A 25,631-nucleotide genomic window follows, 5' to 3' on the forward strand; every position below is an offset into this window, starting at 1 on the left:
GAGGAGGGGGAGACGCCTGGCTGGGGAGAGGAGGGGGAGACGCCCGGCTGGGGGGAGAGGAGGGGGAGACGCCCGGCTGGGGGGAGAGGAGGGGGAGACGCCTGGCTGGGGAGAGGAGGGGGAGACGCCTGGCTGGGGGAGGAGGGGGAGACGCCCGGCTGGGGGAGGAGGGGGAGACGCCTGGCCGGGGGAGGAGGGGGAGATGCCCGGCCCAGCCGGGGGAGGAGGGGGAGAGGCCTGGCTGGGGAGAGGAGGGGGAGACGCCCGGCTGGGGGGAGAGGAGGGGGAGACGCCCGGCTGGGGGGAGAGGAGGGGGAGACGCCTGGCTGGGGAGAGGAGGGGGAGACGCCTGGCTGGGGGAGGAGGGGGAGACGCCCGGCTGGGGGAGGAGGGGGAGACGCCCGGCTGGGGAGAGGAGGGGGAGACGCCTGGCTGGGGGAGGAGGGGGAGACGCGCGGCTGGGGAGAGGAGGGGGAGACGCCCGGCCGGGGGAGGAGGGGGAGACGCCTGGTTGGGGAGAGGAGGGGGAGACGCCCGGCTGGGGGGAGAGGAGGGGAAGACGCTTGGCTGGGGAGAGGAGGGGGAGACGCCTGGCTGGGGAGAGGAGGGGGAGACACCCAGCTGGGGGGAGAGGAGGGGGAGACGCCCGGCTGGGGAGAGGAGGGGGAGACGCCCGGCTGGGGAGAGGAGGGGGAGACGCGCGGCTGGGGAGAGGAGGGGGGAGACGCCCAGCCGGGGGAGGAGGGGGAGACGCCTGGCTGGGGAGAGGAGGGGGAGACGCCCGGCCGGGGGAGGAGGGGGAGACGCCTGGTTGGGGAGAGGAGGGGGAGACGCCTGGCTGGGGAGAGGAGGGGGAGACGCCTGGCTGGGGAGAGGAGGGGGAGACGCCCGGCTGGGGGGAGAGGAGGGGGAGACACCCGGCTGGGGGGAGAGGAGGGGGAGACACCCGGCCCGGGGAGGAGGGGACACAGGGATGTCGGATGCTTCCCCCACAGGGAGCCTGGACGGCAGGACCCCACGAACGCACAGCAGAGATTCTACTCGGCAGTGACCTCGCGACAACTTACCTGATGAGTGATCTGATGTGAAGTAAAACTGAACAGTCAACACCAGTCAGAATGTACTTTCTGGAGAAGTTTAATCAAAGGCAGCCATAGGCATGTCATGAATTGCAATATTAAATTTACAAGGGACATGCAAAAAAAGACAAATGCATTATGAACTGATAAGGACTTCTTTAATGATCTCAGCACAAACGTTTAACTTAAGGCACTTTTATTTTGCCAACAAACAACAATTAGTAAGAGAGTAATGGTTCACTGTGAAATAACAAATAGCCAATGCACTAGAATGTGGTGTGAAGAGGAGATACTTTCCTTTTCCTGCCTAGTGTCCATCTTCTATCAATGTTACAAGCACGGGAAAGATGAACTTTGCAGCCTCTGTGTAAATTTACCATTTGATGTACATTTTGCCAGAACCTACAGAAAACAAGCACTCAGACTCTGATTAGACTTATCATTGGTTCACACTAAAATTTTTCATTGATGGGAAATACAAAATGTTTCAGTAAATGCATTTTAAAATAAATGCAGGCTAAATTTTCCACATGTAAAAAAGCAACCTCACACTTGCACATCACGAAGTGTGTAAAGGGGAGGAATTACATGTTGTCCAAATACATTAATTTAAAAAGCTTTACAAAATACATTGAAACTCATTTAGCTTTTAAACTCTTAGGTCGGGACTCCGGGATTTGAGCTGCTTCTGAGGAAAGTTTTCCAAGGAAGTCATTGCTTTAGCATTCTTTTATTTAAATGACAACTCTCCAGGAACATGTTTGGAAGAGTCTACCACTGTATTTAAATTTCCATCAACTTGCATCCTATCAGTGTGTGTGTGTGTGTGTGTGTGCGTGCGTGTGTGTGTGTGTGTGTGTGATCTTCCAGTTTCTACCCCACTTTTCTCCATGTAAGAATGGCAGGAATCCTGTGAAGGCTCTGACGGCTCAGTGTGCGTGCCAGCCCTGGCCGTGGGGTCGCTGGTGGCCGCCCCCTGGAAGGCTGTTTTTCTCACCAGCTGTTTTCTCTACACTCTGGGGCTGCAGGCTCCAGGGTGCCCACTGCACTGCACCCTTACAGGGATGGCAAACGGAACACGGAAAGAGCTGCTTCCATGGAGGAATTAGGACAACACGGCATGAGACTTCAATCTAAGCAAAATCTGTCTCAGGAATTCAAGACAATTATGGAGCGTTTTTTTTGGTGATCACTTCAATAGAAACGAACACATTTGCTCAAAAAAACATAAGAAGAAAAAGAAAAAAAATCAGTCAGGATAGAAAACACTTAGGAAATTGACTAAAGGAAAAATTCCCATTGCTTTTCTTTTCTCTTCTTTTCTTTTGTCAGTCATGGGGCCTGAACTCTGGACCTGGGCGCTGTCCCTCAGCTCTTCAGCTCAAGACGAGCGCTCTACCACTTGAGCCACAGCGCCACTTCTGGCTTTTTTCTTTTTTCTTATATGGTGCTGAGGAATGGAACCCAGGGCCTCAGGCGTGCAAGGCAAGCGCTCTACCACTGAGCCACCTTCCCAGCCCCCCCCCCCACATTGCTTTTCTTAGAATATACAGTGGAAAAAAGCTCTGCATTTTTACTAAACTTCCAAATTCCCACTTTAAAACAAGAAAAAATCTACCCATAGATTTCATATACAAAATGATTAATAAATTAACTTAAAAACATGTAAGGTGCATACAAATGCTATGCAAATATAACACTCATTCTTAAAACAGTATAACTGCTGTTTGTAATATAGACTATAAAAATATATGGTTCCAACTGAAAAAATGGTGTTTTAACTACCCATAATCTTGGAAAAGAAGCCAGCAAGGACGGGGCATGACTCGCTCACTAGGCACAATGTTCAGACTTGGGAGGCCCTATCACTCTCAGGCAGATACATACAACCAGATGAAAGGTAAAGAATGCTAACTTAGTGAAAAGAAGGGTGGGTAATGTTTTGGCAAAGTCTTTCCCAGCCCACAGTAAACATACAATGAGTGGCTGGAGCGAGATATTTTCACAGTGTACAAAGCAGTTCGCACGGCTGCTGCCACGGCAAAGTGAGCTGAGGCGCGTCTGAGCTCAGGCTCTGCCGTGAGTGACCCACCTGGGAGAGCAAATAAATAATTCACAGGATGATCTGTACAGACACGGCCTGGAGCTGTACTAGCTGCATTTAAAAAAAGTCGTTCTATGTAGTTTGCTCGTTATAGACAAATCTCACAGTATGCTCAACTATATTACATGTAAAAATTATACGGCCCAAAGAAAAGGAATTAACACAGAACTTGGGAAAATATCCCCCACACATTTTAAAATGCCCTGCAAGTTTCACATTCAAAATTTTATACATCTAAATCTAAAAAAATATTATATGGAGTACTTTTAAATTTACACAAACTGATAATAATTTACTGTATTCTTATTCTTATTATCTACTAGGAGCAAATTACCACATACTTGAACAAAGTTAAAATAGTTACTATTTCTTTATAATAAATTTGATGTATAATTTACTTGTGCTTTTTGCACCAACTTATAAATACAGTATATGTAATGCACAATCAAGATGGACAACATTGATAATTAAATTCAAAACAGCACATACTTACCTCACAAAATAAACATTAACGACACCTTTTATGAAAACCGGAGTCTCTGGATGCCAGGTCTGGGCAATGTGGCATCCCAGGCCGGCGTAGGACTGCGGTTCAGGAGGACCCAAACCAGGCAGTCGCGTCTCCCAAGCGGATAGCCAGCCAGCAGAACGCTCCGCTGCGGTCCCTGTGGGCCTGTTCCTTCCCAAAGACTCCCGCAAGGCGCTTGCTACTGAACACAAATCGGGGTGCAGCTGCTGACGGGCTCCCAGGGACCTCGGGGGGCTCATGCGGAAGCCTTGAAAGAAGTTCAAGTACTAAGCAACAGGTTGCTTCAGCACCTTTGACCACAACAGAAGCAAAGTCTTACATAAATAAGAATGAAGTTTATAAAGTGCTTATGAAATGATAAAACATTTCAAATAACTGTCCAATTCACCACCACAGGTGAATGAATGGGTCACTTTCCTGCACGATCTGCCATGCCTTTCCAATCAGCAGTTTGGTCCGCCAGTTTTGAAACAACGATACCTTTTTCACCATTAACAAATACATAAACATTTAAACTAACCATAATTCCTTCTGTAAATATGAGATTAAAAAAAGCACCAATTGCAAAAGGTTTGCTATCACACTCTGGTGTAGGCTGCATAATCTACATTTTTAAGTCTGCTTTAAAGTTGAATGTGACAACACCAAACCACGTGTTCACTTTTTCATTTAAATGCCTCTGTACGAAATACAGCATAAAATATCGGAAAACATCAAAGAAATGAAAGCCCACAAGGACCTCTGTCTGGGTGACTAATACATTAACTCTGCCTTTCTACGCTCCAGGGCACACATGAAGAGCACGTCTTCGTTTCCAGGTCTAGAAGTGTGAAGGGTGTCCGTACGGAGTCTCTCCCTGCTGTGGCTGGTTACCTAGCGAGAAAAACAAGGACAAGTTCAAATCATAGACGCAGTGCAATTCTGCTTTCCTCTTGCCACCGCACTCAGGAACAGCCCCAGGAACAGGGAATAGATATTCCTCGGGCAGATGCTGTTCTAGTCCTTGCAGACCCTGGCAGTGGGGTCCACGTAGTGCTGAGTCCACTCTGCAGAGGGGCAGACGGATGCACACAGGAAGTCAGCAGACACCAGACACGGACGGACTGCTGGCGGCCCCCGCGGGGGCCCTGTGCACAGGGCGGAGTCACACGGGGGCCGCCAGCAGCCAAGATGGCTGCCCTCACACTACGGCCGTCCGCAGCTCTGTCTTCCATTGTTAGCTGAATACTCTTGCAAAACCAATTCATTTGTTTGTACTTCTGGTGAAATTAGTTCTTCAGTAAGAACATCTAATCTCATAGAGCTGTTCAAAAATTAAATTAACAGATGGAAAGCCACAGGTTCCAGAAAAAGTGGATCTAGAAGATGCATTCCTCCAGCAAGTAAGAGCAGATACATGCCCCAAAGAGGTGTATTACACAAAGCCACGGGCGGCAGGGCGCTGGTGGCTCACGCCTATAATCCTGGCTATTCAGGAGACTGAGATCTAAGGATTGCGGTTTGAAGCCAGCCTGGGCAGGAAAGTCTGTGAGACCCTTATCTCCAATTAACCACCAGAAAACTGAAGTGGAGCTGTGGCTCAAAGTGGTAGAGTGCTAGCCTTGAGCTGAAGAGCGCAGGGATAAGGCCCAGGTTCTGCGTTCAAGCCCCATGACCAACCCCCCCCCCAACAAAAAAAAAATCATAGGCACCAATTTCTAGATACTTGAAAAAAAATTCTGCCTTAAGATTATTTTCTCTCAAGAACATAAACTCTAGAATTAATGAAACTATAATGAAGTCTTAATTGCAAATTGCTGTAATATCTATCTATAAAAGATTTACTTGATATAAATGAAATTAAATGACAGTTATAAGATAGCATTTTAAAAGAAAAATGCAAACAAAACCTTAATTATGACTGGCAGAGAGACACAAAAGTGTAGGCAAAGCCTTCCCTCTGTTGGGCAAGACCACACACACAGCAGCCAGGCAGGAAGTCAAGCTTGGACCCGGCTGGGTGGGGGCCACACCGGCCTGTCCTGGCAGCAGGGGCAGGCTGTGAGCCCCGGACAGCTGCCCTCCGCACAGACTGCCCTCCACTGCATCTCAGAAACACAGACCTGAGACCCAGGGAAAATGGCTCACTTTCGTTCTTGCTGTGCAGCCTAAAACAAAACAAAGCAAAACAGACGAACAAACCAAAACAAATTCATATGACTCAAGAAACCAAGACACCTGTGCTTTTACAGAATGCCACGAATTAAAAATATCTCCAGGGTTAGGCCAGGCGCTGGTGGCTCACGCCTGTCATCCTAGCTACTCAGGAGGCTGAGATCTGAGGATCACAGTTCAAAGCCAGCTGGGGCAGGAAAGTCCATGAGACTCTTATCTCCAATAAATCACTAGAAAACCGGAAGTGGCGCTGTGGCTCAAGCCGTAGAGCACTAGCCTTGAGCTGAAGAGCACAGTAACAGCGCCCAGGCCCAGGGTTCAAACTTCACTACCAACCAGCTACTGCCACTCACTACTGCCAACTCACTACTGCCAGCTCAGGCAGAAAAGTCTCCGTGAGATTCTTATCTCTAATTAGCCAATCAAAAACTGGAAGTGGCGCTGTAGCTCAAGTGGTAGAGCACTAGCCCTGAGCACAAAGAGCCTGAGGGACAGCGCCCAGGCCCTGAGTTCAAGCCTCACACTGGCAAAAAAAGGAAAAAAAATTCCAGGATTAGACAAAAGGAAACATAACGAGTTTAGAAAAAGACTGGAAAAACAGTATTTGGACTGAAATCAAACTCTTGAACTGCCCCAAATGTGACCCAGTGCCGAGGAGCCCTCCAGGCCCCAGGCCCCCGCCGCCGGTCTCCGAAGCGCGGCAGCCGGCACCGCGCCAGGGGGTACTTACTGGACAGCTGCTTCTGGAGCTGGCGCACCAGGGCGGCCGTCTGCTGCTGCTGCTGGGTCTGCTGCAGGCCCTGCCGGGGAAACTGCAAGGCAACAGGACAGAGGAGGAGTCAGCCTCAGGGCCGCCACAGACAGACGGACGGCAGTGCGTCCGTCACAGACAGACGGCACTTCAAGAGCAGGGGCTGGGCCCAGGTAGACAAGTCAGTTTCCATCTACACCTTGGTGCACTTCTGGTAGACAGCCGAGGTCCACACTGCTCAGAGACACAATGACACAAAAACGGCACAAAGACTTTGACCGACTGCTGTAGACCTTGCTTACATGCACAGAAGAAAAGCAGGCCCTGACCTGAAGAGGGTGCAGGCTGGGTCAGCCCAGAGCTCTAGCTAGATGAAAGAAGTAAGACACTGTCCTTCACACGCAGCCTTTACGGCTTTCAACACAGAAGGAAAAAATTATGAAAAACCTACTATGGCTGGTCATCCCAGCTACGCAGGAGGCTGAGATCTGAGGATCACAGTTCAAAGCCAGCCCAGCAGGAAAGTCCGTGAGACGCTTATCTCCAATAAACCATTCAGAAAAAGCTGGAAGTGGCGCTGTGGCTCAAGTGGTAGAGCGCTCGCCTTGAGCTGAAGAGCTGAGGGACAGCGCCCAGGCCCAGAGTTCAAGCTCCACAACCAACAAAAAAGAAAAAAGAAAAGAAAAAACAAAAAACCTACTACAGATTTCAGTACCCATTTAAATTACTCTGAATGATGCAGGACACTGGCAGCTCACGCCTGTCATCCTAGCTACTCAGGAGGCTGAGATCAGAGGATCAGAGTTAGAAGCCAGCCCAGGCAAGAAAGTCCATGAAACTCTTATCTCCACTAAAACTACCCAAAAAAGCTGGAAGTGGAGCTGTAGCTCAAGTGGTGGAATACTAGCTTTGAGCAAAAACCTCAGGAACAGTGCCCAGGCCCTGAATTCAAGCCCAGGACCAGCAAAACCAAACTTCATCAAAACAAACCAAAACCTCTGAATGATGGGCGCTGGTGGCTCACGCTGTCATCTTAGCTACCAAGGAAGATGAGAGCTGAGGACCACAGTTCAAAGCCAGCCCACGCAGAAAAGGTTGTGAAACTCTTATCTCCAGTTAACCAGCAAAATGCCGGATGTGGAAGTGTGGCTGAAATGACACAGTGCTAGCCCTGAGCAAAAATGCCCAGCGAGCGTGTAAGATGGCAAGTTCAAGCCCCAGCGATGGCATAAAAAATAAAATAAACTCACTACGAATGTTTCTCTAAAATTATTTCCCCACGAACACCACAAGAAGAAAAACCGCATGCAACTCTGAGCAGCATGCTCAATCCAAGGGGAATGGCGTGAGTCCAGTGGGAAACAGACCGCACGCCGGAAACCTCCGTGCCGGCCATGTCCCCACCCCACACACAGCGCGCCGACTCGACACTCACCAAGCCATCTGGCAAGCCAAAATGCGCCTCACATATCAGAATCACAAGTTGAGAAGTTAAAAAGTAGTAGTTGGAATACTGATAAATTTAAAGTTTACCTTTTGTTTACATAGGTGCTGCACAACAATCTCCCTATTAGCAACTGCTACCCAAAGTTTTGGGTACCTTATAATTGCATGTCCAAGGGTCCATTTGTGACTTGGTGGCAGAGTGCTAGCCTTGAGCAAAAGAAGCTCAGGGGCAGGTCCGAGGCCCAGAGCTCTAGCCCTCGGACCAGAAGCAAAACAAAACAAAAAAACAGGTTAAGACTTTTCCGCTCAGCATCAACTATTTCAAACATGTAACATGACTTAATTTCAGCAACATTACTTATTTTCGGCTTTCCTGAAGAATGCCAGCAGCATGTTTTATTGTACTATATACAGTAAGAAAGAGATCTACCAGATGCTCCACAGTGGAGGGGGATGTAAGCTGCTCCCTTGGTTGCACATTCTAGCATCACGGGTTAGACAGACTCTCACGTGTGGAAGCCTGGTGTGAAAGGCAGGCGTACACACCACACACCCAGGGTGCTACGCACAGGCACGCGGCGGCTAACGCAAGAGCCCAAAGCTGAGCAAAAGCCCAAATTCCTCTCAACAACCAATGCACCCCAAGCAGCATGCTTCAAGTGGCAGCATGTTTGTGGTAAGGGCTATGTGGAGGGACACAGGAGGAGAGGGAGGAAAGGGGAGAAAACGCAGCCATCACCGTCACTGTACATTCCCTAACAACTGAACTGCGTGAGTTGAGGTAGGAATGGGCGGGGGAACAGGTGAAAAGCGGCTGAAGAGCACTGATCAAAATGCACTGCAATAACGCCTGACACAGGGAGTGTACAACCACTTCATAATAATAAAAACCAGTAAGGAAAAAGATGACTCAAAGCTGCGTGCTTGTGGCTCACGCCTGTAATCTCAGCTACCGAGGAAGCTGAGCTCTGAGGATCACGATTCAAAGCCAACTGGTGCAGGAAAGAATGAGAGACTCTCATCTCCAATTAACCACCTAAAAACTGGAAACTCCAAGTAATACAGCATTAGCCCTGAGCACAAAGGCTCAGGGACAGTTCCCAGGCTCTGAGTTCAAGCACCACAACTGACAAAAATGAAAAAAGCAAAAAACCTCAAAACTTAAAGAGACAGGCAAACAGGGAGAAGAGAACGTTCTTTCTTATAATAGAGTATCAGGATGGGCTCTGGTGGCTTATACTGGTAATCCTAGCTACTCAGGAGGCTGAGATCTGAGGATCATGTTTTGAAGCCAGCCAGGGAAGGAAAGGCAATGAGACTCTTCAATTATCTACCAGGAAACCGGAAGTAGAGCTTTAGCTAAGTGGCAGAGAGCCAGCCTTGAGCAAAAAAGCTCAGAGACAGCACCCAGGCCCAATGCCCCCCACCAAAAAAAAAAGAGTATTGTGGGGCTGGAGGTGTGGCTCAGTTGGTAGAGTGCTAGCTACTGAGTGAAAGCATCAGGTACCAAGTTCTAGTCCTGGTCTCAGACCATAAAAAGATAGACTATCATCTATTAAAAACAAAAAATAGCCAGGCGCTGGTGGGTCATTGTAATCCTAGCTACTCAGGATGCTGAGAGATCTGAGGATCACGGTTCAAAGTCAGCCTGGGCAGGAAAGTCCATGAGACTCTTATCTCCAATAAACCACTAGAACAATGGAAGTGGCGCTGTGGCTTAAGCAGTAGAGCGCTCACCTTAAGCTGAAGAGCTGAGGGACAGCGCCCAGGCCTAGAGTTCAAGTTCCACGACCGACAAAAAAAAAAAGAATTAAAAAAAGAAATTATTTTCCTACTTCCATAGTGGCTTCAGGCAGGAATAATTAAGAACGTGTAAGTCTAGTGGGCGAAAGTCTGATGAGCAGTAAAACAGATTGGGCCAAACCATTCCTACAAATTCCCGAGTAACTACAAAGGGACAATCAGTAGAAAGATCTGTCAGTTTTTGGTATCACCAATAACATATATTCCAGTGTGACCCATCAAAAATGGCACAGTAACCATTCATAATATTCCAGCTCAACATGAACACAGAAGACTCAAATTACGACAAACCGAGTAAGTAACCTTCTAAAGTAAATGTCCCATGCAGTTTAAACTGGTTAACTTTCTGAAGTAAACATTCCATCCATTTTAAAAATGCCCTCGTCATGAACACAAAGGGGAAGGGCAGGAGGATTTGGAACTGGTCCTGGTAAGAGGTGAGAAAACAGACATGAAAGCGGCGCCGTGTTCCATGTGACACCAGAATGAGGGAGCAGCGGCAGCACAGGCCTGACAGGTGCACCTGGCGCAGTTCAAGACTTAGGGAGCACAGGCCCGTGTCCATGTCACAAACCCCAAGGTCCATCATCACGAAGCTTCTCCAAGAGTAAACTGGAAAACTTCCAAATAAATCGGCATGTCTATCCTTTCTACACATCACAAAGAAGAGGCAGGAGGCAAAGGGAGAGGGAGCGTGAGCGACAAAACCAACGCTGCCGCCAGCCATCAGGGAATCTGTGAAGGGTGACACGCCTCGGCACTACTCCTGCCACTTTTCTGTCAAAGTAAAAAAGTTACATCTTGTTCCTGGGCAGAGCGTGAGCAGCCATGAATTCAAAGGAGAACTGTCCCCCTGCTGCCTGGAACAGCCCAGCCAGACACACCCCGCTCCTTCCCTTCTGAGGACCAAGGGCGGGGTGGCGGATGTTCACTCTGCCACTGCTGCGCAAAGGCTTCTGCAACTGTAACAAACGCAGTCACCATCACTGGCAGCAAGGTTAGAAAAGCGAGACGCATGATGGAGAGGAACTGAAACCCGAAGCCTGTGCTGTCGAGGCAGAGTTCTGCTCCATGCTCCACTGACTTGCTCTGGCTGCCCGCAGGGCAGGCTCACTCCCCTGGGTACAGGCTTCCAGCCACCCGCACCCGTGCTGAGCCTTCCTGACGCCCTGCCATCCTCCCGCCGCTCCTGCCTTCCCACAGCCGCGAAACCATCTCCCAAATCCAGGGCTACACGCCACTGTGAGCCTACCGCTCGTGTGTGTGTGTGTGTGTGTGTGTGTGTGTGTACACCAGTGTGAGCCTACCGCTCGTGTGTGTGTGTACACCAGTGTGAGCCTACCGCTTGTGTGTGTGTGTGTGTGTACACCAGTGTGAGCCTACCGCTCGTGTGTGTGTGTGTGTGTGTACACCAGTGTGAGCCTACCGCTCGTGTGTGTGTACACCAGTGTGAGCCTACCGCTCGTGTGTGTGTGTACACCAGTGTGAGCCTACTGCTCGTGTGTGTGTGTGTGTACACCAGTGTGAGCCTACCGCTCGTGTGTGTGTGTGTACACCAGTGTGAGCCTACTGCTCGTGTGTGTGTACACCAGTGTGAGCCTACCGCTCGTGTGTGTGTGTGTACACCAGTTTGAGCCTACCGCTCGTGTGTGTGTGTGTGTACACCAGTGTGAGCCTACCGCTCGTGTGTGTGTGTGTACACCAGTGTGAGCCTACCGCTCGTGTGTGTGTGCGTGTGTGTGTACACCAGTGTGAGCCTAGCGCTCATGTGTGTGTGTACACCAGTGTGAGCCTACCGCTCGTGTGTGTGTGTGTGTGTGTGTGTGTGTACACCAGTGTGAGCCTACCGCTCGTGTGTGTCAGCATGGAACCTGGCAGGCCCGCGGGGCATTCCCAACATGCAAAGTCTAAACTGGGCTAAAACAAAGTACCGCCATGTATGGTCAGTGTTTCATTTACCTTTCAGGGAAAACATCTAAGAAAGATGCAGTTGGAGTCATAATGGTTAACTTTTTCCTTTATGGAGGTAGCCAAACATGAAAAAGAAGAGAGGCCATAACTGAGACAGTGGCAAATCGCCCTTTTTTTTTTTTTGGTGGTACTGGAATTTCAACTCGGGGCTTTGAACAGGAGCCATGCCCCCGCCTTTCCTGATTAGTTGCTTTTAGCTAGGGTCTCATCTCACCCCATGCCCAGGCGTGACCCGCCCTCTACCTATGTCTCCAGAGAGCCAGGGTTGCAGGTGTGACTCCCTGCCTGCCTTGTCTATCAAGCCGAGGGTCGGTCTCACCCTGACCTTCACCCAGGCTGACTCAAGCAGCTGGGATTACAGGTCAGAAAAACAACCGGGAGGAAGCAACAGGGATGGAGTGTAGATACGACACAATGGGATTAGGCTTTGCATAGCCATCGCCTTGAAGAACACCTGCGAGATAGAAACTGCTACGTAACTTAGGTAGTAACTACTGTTGTTACTTAGAAACGACAAATTTCAACTAGAAACAGAGTGCTTTGTATCACTAAAACTATTAACAGTCCCATTAGTGGAAATCTCAATAGTAACATTCTCAAGCTAGTACTTGGGCTGAATGTTCTTGTTTAATCCTGGTTATAACAGTATCATAATATATAATATCACCATACATATAATACTCCTGGTAGGCAGCAGGATTATTTTCTATTTTGTGGAGACTAGAGGAGTTTTACTGTTTTGTTTAAATTCATACCTGTACAACGAATAGGATCAGAATCCATAGGATGCCCTTCCCCAAACCAATGACTATGGACCACCATTAATGTGATGCAACTTTTCTTTCTGCAGTACTGGGTTTGAACTCAGGGCCGTGGGCTTGCTAGGCACACACTCTGCTACTGAGCCGTCTTCCTTTAGATACTTTGGTCTCATGTTTTATTTGTTGAGCTGGACTTGAACTCTGATACTCCTGACCTTTGCCTCTCAGACAGCTGTGCTGGTAGGAGCTGGTCACCTGCTCTAAGGAGAGTAGAACCAAGAACGGATCCATGTGAAGAACTTCTTATCTGAGCATCTCGGGCACTTAGGTCAGATGCGTGAAGGACAGTTTTTGGATTCTACGGAGAGATGTTCCTTGGAAATATTCTACCTGTGTTCTTCCCATTTCATAGCCTAACCAGGACAGAGATAACGCAGAAACGCTTCTGGGACCGATCAGAGTCCTGGCAGTTTTGCCTGGCTCCTCTCCCCGCCCCGTGCCCCCCACTCTCTCTCCTCCCCGCGCCCATGTGGAATGTGTGCATTCAGACCTCAGACGGCAATGGTCCGGTTACTGGGAAAGCTGTCCTAACCCTTTGTGAGAGGGGAGGAGGGGCTGCAAAGCGGGCTTTCCCACGTGACTGGGCACGCACTCGGCCACACTACAACTCAATCGTGCTGGCTTGGTTCCTGGGGTCGGGCCCATCGCCTCCCCCCTTTCTGCTGCAGGTCTGCCTCCCCCTCGTCTCCCTGTCCGTACCTGGAGGAGCCTCTGCTGCTGTCGGGCTGGCGGCTGTCCGGGCCTCCCGGGGTCCTGAGGCGGGGGAACTGAGGGGAGGTCTGGAGGTGCAGAGGTCAGCACAGCCGCGATGCCTGTGCCCACCAGAGGGCTCTGCTGCAGAGCCTGATGATTCAGTCTGGCAAAGAATAATGCGATTTGTTTTCAAGCCCACATGTGCGACCCCGCTGCAATCAGAGACACCGGCACGGCAGACACATCCACAAGAAACTGTCAGTGTTCAAAACTAACTTGCACAATTCTAACAGGAAAAGGCCAGAGTGTAGCTCGCAGACAGGACCACATGAGGGGGAGGGACTCAAGCACTCTGCCCAAGGTAAATGGCCATCCCCTAGGAAACACTGTCCTGACACTGCCAGGGAGCTTCATGTACACAGCGCCTGGAAGTCAGCAGGGCTTGAGAGAGCAGATGGAGTAACTGAAGCTGCTCAGAAAGTAAACGGCACAGGTGGGACTTGAACAAGAATTGTTTGATAGGAGAACACTATTTTTAATTTTTTTATTTTTTAAATCCAGAATTTATAATTTTTCTAGGCTATCACTTACTGTAAAAATAGTAAATACAATGTGTATGTTTCAAACGAAGTACCAACCTTCTCAAATTTCCCACGAGTGCAGATGACGTATTATCATTGATGCTGCTATCTGACAGATTACAAACATTTCCACAACAATGAATTTTTTTTGGTCAAAACTGCCCTGTGGACCCGTCTATGATGAATAAAAAGTTTTCAATCTGTACTAATAAAACAGACACAACCACTAAAACTCATTACCTAATTTTTGGGTCTCAATACAAAATCGCAGGACTTCTCAATCTGAAAGAAGATTTTTCAAGCCATAACAAAGCTACAGATCTAGCGAGCACCCTCATAAGTATGGCACCTAAGGTAGCTGCACAGATAACACATGCTGACGCTGGCCGCGCTGACCACACAGAGCCACATAACACTCGACAGGAGACTCATGACCACCCTAATTCCTATCGATAGCTACAGGTGGATGGCAGCTAGGATAGGGACTGATACAGTTCCATTGTATGTTTGACGACAACAAGAATAAAGAAGAGTCTATCATGATCATCCCTGAGGTACAGAAGACAGAAACTAAGTTATAATAGAGCTAGTTCTCACATGCACCATCTGGAATCAGTATTGCAATCTTGAGTTTTAATGGCTCCAATCAGCAAACTCTAGTGAGGCATTGCTAACAATGATAACCGTTTTCTCTCTTAGATATGGTAAGTTTAAAAAAAAAATCTTTAGGAAAGAGAAGCAGGGCTGGGAAGGTGGCTCAGTGGTAGAGTGCTTGCCTAGCATGCATGAAGCCCTGGGTACCAGGGTACCTCAGTACCACATACCCAGAAAAAGCCAGAAGTGGCGCTGTGGCTCAAGTGGTAGAGTGCTATCCTTGAGCACAGAGAGGCTCAAGGACAGTGTCCAGGCCCTGAGTTCAAGCCCCAGGATTGGCAAAAAAGAAAACGAAGTAAATAAAGAATACTACTATTGGCCGGGTGCTGCTCACGCCTGTAATCTTAGCTATTCTGGAGGCTGAGATCTGAGGATCATGATTCAAAGCCAAATGAGACAGGGAAGTCCGTGAGACTCTTATCTCCAATAAACCACTCAGAAAGCCGGAAGTGGCACTGTGGCTCAAGTGGTAGAGCGCTAGCCTTGAGCTGAAGAGCTGAGGGACAGCGCCCAGGCCCAGAGTTCAAACCCCACGACCAAAACAACAACAACAAAAAAGAACATTACTCTCATTTAAAATCTAACACATACACAACTTCAACAAGCAAGCTGAAACATTCCTTATTTGGAACTTCTCTGGGGACTGCTGAAAATGACTTGCAGACACACAGGGTCATTAACACAATCACAAGCTCCATCCTAGAAGAGGAACACAAGGGTTTGTTTCTCTAAGGTGGTATCACCTCTGAGCGCTAGCCAAGGTCTGCAGGTACTGCGGCGCCTGCCGCTGCACATAGCCACCGGGCTGCGGCTGCATCTGCCGGAGGCGGTCCGCCAGCACGGGGCTGGAGTGTGCGGCCGGATGGGCTCTGCCATTGTAGCCGGGGGACAGGACCGCACCACCGGCCTGCGGCTGTACCGTTGGCTGCAGAGGTGTCTGAGTTCCGTACATCGTGTACCCCTGGGGCATGGTCTGCAGGAAAGCACAAGGGAAAAAAATCAGTGTCCCCACTTCCTGCCAGGATTCCCATCACTAAGAAACGTGAGGCAAAGCAAGCCCCTGGAACTTTCTGCTCTTGGGGCCCTGATGACTGGAAATATGGCAATGCTGCTCTGGAGGCCAGAAGTGAAGCTTCTGAACTGGATGTCTGACAGCTTACCAAAGGTTTCAATCTACAAATAACCCTCATGTGGTTAATGTGGCTTATAAGATCAGCTGCTTATTTGTAGGGAAAGAAGACAATGGTTTCTATTCAGAAATAAACGGCCAAGCATTCATCTACACCTTCAGTGCATGGATACCATTTATGTACAATGGATCACAAGCATCATTAATAACGTTGCCAAGATTTGTCAGGCACAGATGCTCAGTTAAAATCATGGAGTACACCTTCCCCGTATGTGACAATACTATCTGGGACTAATAACTATGCCTGGAGTGACTAATCAGTACCAAGAAGCAAAACGCTATTAAAATACAAAGTGAGGTACACTGCTGATATGCTGATAGACAGCCTGGACCAGAGCTGACTTCAGTATTCCACGCACAGGAACCTGCCTGACACTAATGTATGGGCTCCTCCTTCTCTAACTCTCAAGGCCTTATGTAAGCAGACAGGTTTGATGGACCACTAGGCACAACTCATAGAGCAGGTCTGTGAAGCGCCTGATATTTTGGCCCCGAAGAGTCATGGATGATGAGCTTCTGCAACCAGCCATCAGGAGTGACCCACACAGAAGGGTGTGGGTCTGCCAGGCCCACCCTGGCTTTGCATTCAGCCTTGGACCCAGAATGGACATCAGCCATGCAGGGAATATTGCTAACAAGATCATGAAAGAAATGGGATAAGAGCATATAGATGCAGAAATAATAAAATAATTACAAAAGAATAACTCAAGATCCAGGCTAAAGCAAATGTACCCTCTGTTGGCATCTGTGCATTTCGCTGCACTAATTCCACAGGTTGTCTTATTCTCTCACATCTTTCATCTCTACCTCACAGAAGAGCAAACAAAGCTCAGCAGCATGTGTACAGTGTCACAGGACCCGTGAGCTGCCAGGAACTGTTGAGTCTAACAACTTAATCACAAATAATGGTACATATTCTGACATAAATAACTGATATTATTAATGCCAACTGATATTATTTAATGTCAACAACCACTAATATGTTTGAGTTCATTTGTACTTTTTTTGGGGGGTGCCTGGGCACTGTCCCTCAGCTCTTCAGCTCAAGGCTAGCGCTCTACCACTTGAGCCACAGCGCCATTTCCAGACTTTTCTGCTTATGTGGTACTGAGGAATCCAACCCAGGGCCTCAGGCATGCAAGGCAAGCGCTCTACCACTGAGCACCTTCCCAGCCCCCCCATTTGTACTTCTAATTCAAGAATGTTTTATGTTTCTAAAATGTTTTACACTCCTCAATCAATTCTGAAATTTGAAGTAACTAAGTTCTAAGTATCATTGGGAGTTCATATCCTATTTATTTTCTCTCTTAACTTAAAATAAGTTGCAATAGTATATGCCTGTATTATGTATGTATGTATGTATATATATATATATATACATATGTACACCATATACATATGGTAGTATATGCCTATATTATGTATATATATATATATATATATATATACACATATGTACACCATATACATATGGTAGTATATGCCTATAATCCCAGCTGTGGAGAGTCTGAGGCCAACCTGGCCCATTCTATCTCAAGCTAATAAACAAACAAACCCCAACCCCCACAATTCCCTTAGTGTCTCTGACACACACGTGAGTACCTGTGCCTGCTGCAGCCCTGGGTACTGAGGGGGCTGAGGAGAAGGCCGTGCTTGTGCAGCAAACAGAGCCGCCGGGTCCCCGGGCTGGGCCTGCAAAACAGACAGGCAAACTTGGTCACCGCAAGGGCCTGAGTCACCGTGAGTCCTAATGGCAACAGGCTGTCTGAAATCACAGATTTCTAAACTGCACAAACTGCTACCTCTTATCATTAGATCCTTGTTATAAGGACAGAAGGCTGAGCATTTCTTCTCTAAGACTATCCGTGTTCCCAGTAACAGCACAGATTTCAATGGAAGCACCGATGGTTTGCTCAGCAGAAGGCAGCCCAGACACGCTGGTGTCTAAGTGTGAAATCTCAAACCCTCAAGTGTGAAATCTCAAACCCAGGACTATACTGCCAATCCCCTTAAGGGAAGAGAGTGTATGGTACCCACAAATGACATATGAAATTTCATAACATCTTAGCAAGATTTCCTCACAGTAATAAAACATTCCCTACTTAGCCATGTGCTTGGGGAAAATTTGGTCCCTTTCATGACTTTAATTATCAATTACAGTATCTTTAATAAAAATTCTCCAAGTTCTTAACACTTCTAACCAACTACATGTAAAACATCTGTTCACCAGTCCTAGTTTAATTAATACATGGTTTTGGCCATAGGAAAACACATATTGCTAAGAACAGCTGTATTTGTTTTAAATTTAGTGGCAGAAGTTGTTTTATGCAGCAATCATCATTGAAAGAAGCTCAGCTTAATTTTTCCGGTATTTTTTGTTGTTGTTGTTGTTGTTGGTCATGGAGCCTGAACTCGAGGCCTCGGTGCTGTCCCTCAGCTGTTCAGCTTAAGGCCAGCGCTCTACTACTTCACACAGCACCACTTCTGGCCTTTTCTGCTTATGTGGTGCTGAGGAATCGAACCCAGGGCCTCATGCATGCAAGGCAAGCGCTCTACCACTGAGCCACCTTCCCAGCCCCTAATTTTAACGAATGATGTTTACAGTGGAATTCTTTTACTACGGGGTCAGATAACAGACGTCTTCATTTTTCTTACAGTACAAAACTAGAGTATCCTAATAATATTTTACTGTGCTGGGAATAGGTAAATCTAGAAAGAAGAAAGGGCAGACAGGGGACCAGGTCACGGAGGTTAAGAACACAGCAAGCTCCCCCACCGATACCTGCAGGGCTACTGACCTGAGCTTCCGTGAGCTCTGCTCCAGAGCCCAGACTCCTTCAAACTGTGATGGTTAAGGGCAAAAATATTTCAATATTCACTGCACACTTATTATTTTTAATTATATTCTTGGGTGCCATTGTTTACCTGACTTACGTAATTGTAACCCCTTTGTCTATGACCTTCATAATAGTAAACTAAGAAATTACATTTTATTGTTGTTAAGTAGTTGTACAGAGGAGTTATCATTCAGTTTAGGAATGGATGCCACCCTCTCATTGTCCCCCACCATCTCTCCCAACACTGACCTTCTCAATCTTCTAAGTTTTGTAGGACGTGTATTGATTTTTATGGCCACTTATTAAAATCACCCCAGTAAGAAATGTGAAGGCCTGAGAATGAGATAGTAGAACAAGTATCTATCTATCTCTATAGATATCTTAGCTGTGTAAGATATCTATAGATATAGATAAAGATCTCTCAGATGTTTTAATTCTTTTCTCTGATCCCTACAAACAAATTCTTGGAACCCTTTATGAAGACCCAAGTTAGGAGAGGCTGAAGCGTCATAAATTCATCCATATATTGTGAAATACAAGTTTTTGACAGCTTCAACAAGAACCTGACTTTCCAAAATAGGCTCCAATGAAGACAGCCTCCTCACTCGGTTCCTCTCCATTTCCACATTCTTGGGTTGAACAAACATAGCCCAAACTCCCTCGGTGGGGTTCAACCTGTTCTCCCGAAGTACCCACAGCTACTGACCCTCCAGAAACCACTAAGGGATCATTAATCAAGCGGGAATCCAAGGAACCAGATCTTTAAATATCACTACTCAAGTCTGCACCACAGCATCATACACAGTCCCTGAGGACAAACACCCAGAGAGCATGCTTTCAGCGCAGATGGTAATGGAACTTATGAGATCGACAGGTAGACTGCAAGACACAGGCTTGTGATCTGCGTGTGGGACCTGTCTGGACACCGAACACACATCTCTTCATTCCTCCTCTGATTACCCAAAATGTAAGGTGGGGTGCTGCAGAAAACTAGAACCCCCAACAAGGCATAGATGAGTTACTGGGTAGCTCCTATGGAAAGTATTAGTTGAGCTCATAAAGATTTGAGAAGTAAATTTTTTTCTACATTAAAAATTGTAAACTTTCAGGGAAAAGTATACTTACAAATGCACAGGGAGAAAGAGGTTAAAATTAAAATATAGTTTTGACATTCGAGAATTCATGCCCACCATTTATGTCCAATGGTGAGCTAGAAGCACACTAGGAAGCATCTGAGACGGAGAACAGTCTCTGAGCACTGAGCTGGCTGGCATGGCCTAAACTGTTTGCAGACAGCTGTGGAATCATATGACACCCTGAAAAGGAAACACCCTAATCTCTCCTGCCAGACTGAAATAGACTTCTGCTTGCTTGCTTGCTTGCTTACTTAATTAGTTATTTTTGGTTTAAGAATGCCAAGAACACATTATTTCAATTTGTGGAAATAGTTAAACTTGTTTAGGAAATAAGTAGGAAAAGTTCTTCTCTACCTTGAAATATTTTTACAAATGCTAAACATGGCCACAAGGTGCGGTCAAGGGAGAGGAGAAGACTGCAAATTAACAAAAAACATTTTTATTAGCAGCAGGTAGGGTTCTAGCTGCACTAAACCAAGAGCAGGTTACATAATTTATCATTCAAATTGGACAGGGTAGGTAGGACAAGAGGAAAAAGTAAATTGGGACATATGGTCACTTCCGTTACTTCACGAAAACAAATTAGGCCTTTTCATTTATGTTTAATCATTTGCCAGCACGATGTCGAATGCATAGAAAGTACTGAGCAAACAATTATTGCTGAGGGAACAGAATTTATATTTCAGCCAAAATCAATTCATTTAAAACTCCTCCTAGTTTCCAGTGTCATATTTTGTTTTAAAAACACATACTTAATTTTGCGCTGAGCATCTATCATTAGCTCGATTAGGATCTACCAAATGCTCTCCTTTTGCCTTCTTTTAATGGCTGCAAAGTAATTTTATTTTTCCTTCTTTATTCTGTTTCACTGAAACGATCAGAGAAGCCTCGACTCCTTATTTAATCGCGACATGGAAAGAATGGCCCAAGAAGCTGTGTTTGGAGGGAGTGTTTGTGTCACTCTGAGCACCGCATTGGGGGGAGCCTCTGTGTGGAGGACACGGTGGCCTGGGACCTTCCCGCACCGAGGCACATACTGCCCTTAGGTAAGTTCCAACACACAGGTTCTCTCTGCAAGCAAAAAAGGAACCCATTATGCTTTGTAAAGCCGTCACTCTAAAATCTGGTGAAGAGTCCCCGCTGTGTGTTATTAATTTACTCTCCTAGCCTTCAGAATAACAACTCTTTTATGTTATTGTTACAGGAAGTGTCCAAGGTCAAAAAGATGTTGACTCAGAGGCTCTATGCATTCATTTCAAATCTGTACAGACAGTACATTAAATTTGTTTTGGTCAGTTGTGGGACTTGAACTCTGTGCCTGGGCGCTGTCCCTCAGCTCTTCAGCTCAAGGCTAGCACTCTACCACTTGAGCCACAGCGCCACTTCTGGTTTTCTGGTGGTTATTGGGGGTAAAAGTCTCACGGGTTTTCCTGCCGGGACTGACTCTGAACCACAATCCTCAGATCTCAGGCTCCGGAGCAGCTAAGATGGCGGGACTGAGCCAGTGCCTGGCATATTACATTTTTGATAACAATTCTCAAGGATATCCCGCATTATTCTGGGCCAATAGGACAAGCACACATCGAGAAGGGCTTGTTTAATCTCCCGTAAGTATTACATGAGGCGGCATTTCAAATCCGGAGGCTCCTAGCCACTCAATTTACTTGTAATGATTCCTTCAAATTCCTAACTAGTAGCTTTGAAATGGTGCTTAAGAGTTGCCAAGAGACAAGTTGTATGCGGAAAACCATGGCCAGCTCTTGTCACTGTGTTTCTGAAAACCCTCATTTGGAGGACAATAACAAATGGCACACAGGGAAAGCCAGGGGTAATGCTTTAGGACTTGTCTAACAAAGGGTTTTGTTGATGATTACTAGTTTGAAAAGTGCTGCTCCAGGCTAAAACAACACCATGCTCATTGCATCACACTGCTCTGTTTTGATCGCAGATAACAGATAATGAGAAAACTTAATAATTATAAGAAGTTTTCTTGCTGACTGGTCATACTTGATAGGTTTATAAATTCAGCACATTAACTGCTAGAATGTCCTGGTTCATCTAAAATAACACATCCCATATTATAACAAACCTTTACAACATGCTTTATTAACATGTTCATAAATAACGAATATACAGAATGGATTAAGTATATATTCACTAGACTCCTAATAGGGAATGATGAGGAGGCAACAATGCTTGATAAAAAAGGCACTCCTTACCTTGCCCATGTAATTGTAACCGCGCTGTATGGTATTTTCACAATAAAAAAATACTTAAGTAATTATTCATTTAATACCTAACTTTGAAGGATATTAAAAACAAGGGTGACAAAAGGAGAGCAAAAATACACATTCTATTAATTTGAATACATATAAAAGTTGCCAGATTTCCTTTTACTGAAGTAACTACTAGAGAAATTGCCTATAAAGCAAGTACTTCATAACCTATATATTTTCAAAGTCTGGAAATTCACGGATGGAGACTTCCCCAAGTGAACAGGTGTCACCTCTGCACCTTCTTTTTATTCCACGGTTCCATAGGTTATGGGTGGGTGGCTGCCTGACACAGAACCTTCCAGTGATTAGCCCAGGCAAATCAGGCATTCTTAGCTAGCCCAGGCAACGCACTGGAGGCGGAGTCTTGTAACATACATGCACAGACCTATGTGCCCAAAGAAAACACCTCTTCCATACCAGAAAGTAAACAGCCTCGGCGCAGCCAGCGCGTGGGAGGTGATGAGAAGGGTATGGCCTGTGCGTGAGCACGCAGGCATCCTCCACGAATGATGTAAGTCGCCACAGAGGAAGCAGGAGCTCACCCCAAGCTCAACCGCGGACGGAGATGCAGGTGAACCGGCCTGTGCTCCCACAAGCGCGCAGAGAGGCATGGGACGATCGTGCACTGCACCGAACGTGGCCAATGTGTTCATGATTCCGTGTCTCACACAGAAACCAAGTAACCGTGAAATGAAGACGACCACTGTAACCAGCTATGGAAGAAAAAAAACCTGCTTCTTATTTTGATGTTAAAAGGGTAATGCTAAACCTTTAAAAAGTAGGTGGAGGGGAAAAAGAATGACAGCAGGGTGTTCCATTATGCTGCCAAAGTCTCTTAGAAGAGAGACAGCAGAGCTACATAATAAGCCCCACAGAAAGGGTCAGCAGGAAAATGGTAGACAGTGCAGATAAGATGTTGTAGCCTAAGGGTGTACGTAGCCAAAACACATTTGAAATATTTCATTTTAAAACAATGCATCATGGTGTCAAACCTAGGTCCTACACATCCTTTGTTCATATGCCAAATAACCTTGTTACAGACTGCTAGATTAATGCAAACTATAGTAAAATTCACAGCACAGAACACCCAAATGTTAAGTACTGGCAAAAAGAAGTAGAGGGCCTGGGAAGGTGGCTCAGTGGCAGAGTGCTTGCCTTGCATGCGTGAGGCCCTGGGTTTGATTCCTCAGCACCACATAATCAGAAAAATCTGGAAGTGGCGCTGTGGCTTCAGTGGTAGAGTGTTAGCCTTGAGCAAAAGAAGCTCAGGGACGGCGCCCAGGCCCTGAGTTCAAGCCCCAGGACTGGCAAAAAAAGTTAATTGAATGCTTTGCAAAAATTGCTACTTCTCAGTTAAAAGATTCCCTTGCCCAGTCTTTTTTTGCGGCTAAGGGGCAGCACCTGAGTTTGAACCCAAGGCCTCTGCCTCTGAGGTACCACCATGGAAGACAGGCCCCTCCACCACCTTGTCAGTTTTGTAACTAGAGTGACTAAAAGTTTAAAAAGCTCTGTGAGCTTACTGAGTTGTATAGACAGACATGAAGCAACAGGTTCTCAGAAAACCTGTTTCACTATACCAAGGGTTAGGAAGTGTAGGAGGGATTTTCAAACAACTCCCATCTGCTCTTCCCGGTTAGGCGCCTCATCATCCACTGCTCTAGCTCCAACAGCTTCCCTCCAAGGAATGGCTCCTTTTCTTTGTCCTTCCACTCCAATCCTTCTGCTCTCATGAAAATCAAACTATGTACACAGTTCTCTAGATCATTATATTTGCCCAGTCGCTTCCTCATCATTCAGATAAACAGAGAGATACCACATGTCAAGTAGCAATAAGCAAAGTACTTTCTTCCCCGGCCAAGGAATGGGTATGGAGCATGTCTCCGTTTAGTGGGTTTTTCCTCCTCTATTTCTGCCACTGAGATATATGTAAAAGACACTCTCTGAGTTAATGAATTGAAAGCTGTCCTCAAGATTCAAGATCTGTTTTAAAAAGATTATTTTGCACACGTATAGCAAAGAAGAAGAAAATTTAGAAATGCTCAATTCACATGATCTGGAACTTCACAAAAGGGCAAACTTGAATAGTAGAGTGGTAAAGGATGCGTAAAACTCAGAGGTTATCTAAAATGCAAAATCAAATGCTGCCCTCAGCATCATTTTACATGGTCTAGCCACGCCCAGGACTGCTGAAGACAGGAAAGCAGGAAGATGCTCACGTGGTGTTCGAGGAATGGACGGCACCTGCGCTGTTAGGTGTGCACCCTAAAATGCCTCCACACGTGCAGAGGAAAGACAGAAGAATCTCCACGGTAAGAAAAAAGCTGGAAATAACTTAAATAAACTAAACACTCACAATGGAACGGATGAACAAAACTGAGTGACACAGACACTGAGTCAAAATATAGCCACAGAACAGCAAGCAAGATGCTAAGCAATAAGGAACGCACGTGATTCCATTCTATAAAGTTCTGACTCTACAAAGTGAGGCCACTGGTACAATGAGAATAAAAATATGAAAACAGTCCTAAGGAAAACACACTGGTTGATGGCAGTGACTCCCTCTTCCTAGTAAGGGGAAAATAAGAGGGGCACAAAGATCCTCCTTCCATGATCTAGGGTAAGTATGGCAGAACAGAATTATAGACTGAAGCCTCACAGGGTAAGTACGTTAGCAGTATACTTGAAACACATCACTAAAGACAGAGGTGCGGAGGTGGGAGGAAGGAAGAAGAAGAAGAAAAGGAAACTCATCTATTCAAAGAGGTAACATATCTCCCACGGGCAGGAGACCAACCACTGGACCATCTGGGTGGGCGGCCAGCCTCGCCAATCCACAGGCCTGTGTGCACAGATTCACGGGCTCACTTTTGCCAAGAGCTACCCACTCTGGGAGGCTCTGACTCATATCTCCTTCCTTCCTTAAATTACCGACTTCCTTTATTTGCACACACAGTGATGACCCCCATCTCCTTACAAGCGAGGACTGGGCATGTCTGATCTCTGCCTGAAATCTTCCTTTACTGTCTCAAAAACCACTATGGACTCATTACATGTAATTGTAGCCAAATGTTTTCTTCTGAAGTTGCCTCTGTTAATTTAAACATTTTTGGTATAACTTTCTTTAGGTTCTAAAAATAGAGCTGGTGTTGATTATCACAAACAAGGGCAAAATGGTTTTGTATAATGAAAGAGAGAAATTAGGATAAAGTAACAGCACCGATCACAACATTTCCTGGATCAAAACTTAAAATGCATCTGAAAGACTCTGCCCCTAGTGAGGGGGTGGGGTGTCGGGAAGAAAGCACTGAAAAACAGACCGAGCAACACTGTGCATTATTATCATCAATACTCTACATTTCGTAATTGTTCTCAGTAAAAATAAAATGTAGACATTAACAATGTAACCGCGTTAAGAAACTAAAATGAGGCCGGGCACCGGTGGCTCATGCCTGTCATCCTAGCTACTCAGGACGCTGAGATCTGAGGATCGAGGTTCAAAGCCAGCCTGGGCAGGAAAGTCCATGAGACTCTTATCTCCAATAAGCCACCAGAAAACTGGAAGTGGTGCTGTGGCTCAAGTGGTAGAGCACCAGCTTGAGCTGAAGAG

At 46.6% G+C, this 25,631-nt stretch overlaps 1 protein-coding gene across 7 annotated transcripts in view; it reads right to left on the reverse strand.

Annotated features, from left to right (window-relative positions):
- Window positions 1–1,135: 1,135 nt before the first annotated feature.
- The window catches only part of LOC138804484 (mediator of RNA polymerase II transcription subunit 12-like protein), a 215,186-nt gene continuing 190,690 nt past the window's right edge, over window positions 1,136–25,631 (reverse strand). For 5 of the 7 annotated variants that reach the window (XM_069988758.1, XM_069988757.1, XM_069988756.1 and 2 more), the window contains 5 exons: window positions 17,378–17,467; window positions 15,330–15,559; window positions 13,358–13,514; window positions 6,597–6,678; window positions 1,136–4,585 (listed from right to left, as the gene is read on the reverse strand). In XM_069988758.1, the coding sequence (XP_069844859.1) occupies window positions 4,533–4,585; window positions 6,597–6,678; window positions 13,358–13,514; window positions 15,330–15,559; window positions 17,378–17,467 (612 nt within the window). In that variant the 3' untranslated portion in view covers window positions 1,136–4,532. The remainder of the gene's footprint in view (window positions 4,586–6,596; window positions 6,679–13,357; window positions 13,515–15,329; window positions 15,560–17,377; window positions 17,468–25,631) is intronic. The other 2 variants (XR_011365277.1, XM_069988755.1) reach the window with 2 other exon arrangements.

This window comes from Dipodomys merriami, unplaced genomic scaffold (assembly GCF_024711535.1).
Source record: "Dipodomys merriami isolate MVZ:Mamm:240054 unplaced genomic scaffold, mDipMer1.0.p SCAF_367, whole genome shotgun sequence".
Taxonomy (NCBI): domain Eukaryota; kingdom Metazoa; phylum Chordata; class Mammalia; order Rodentia; family Heteromyidae; genus Dipodomys; species Dipodomys merriami.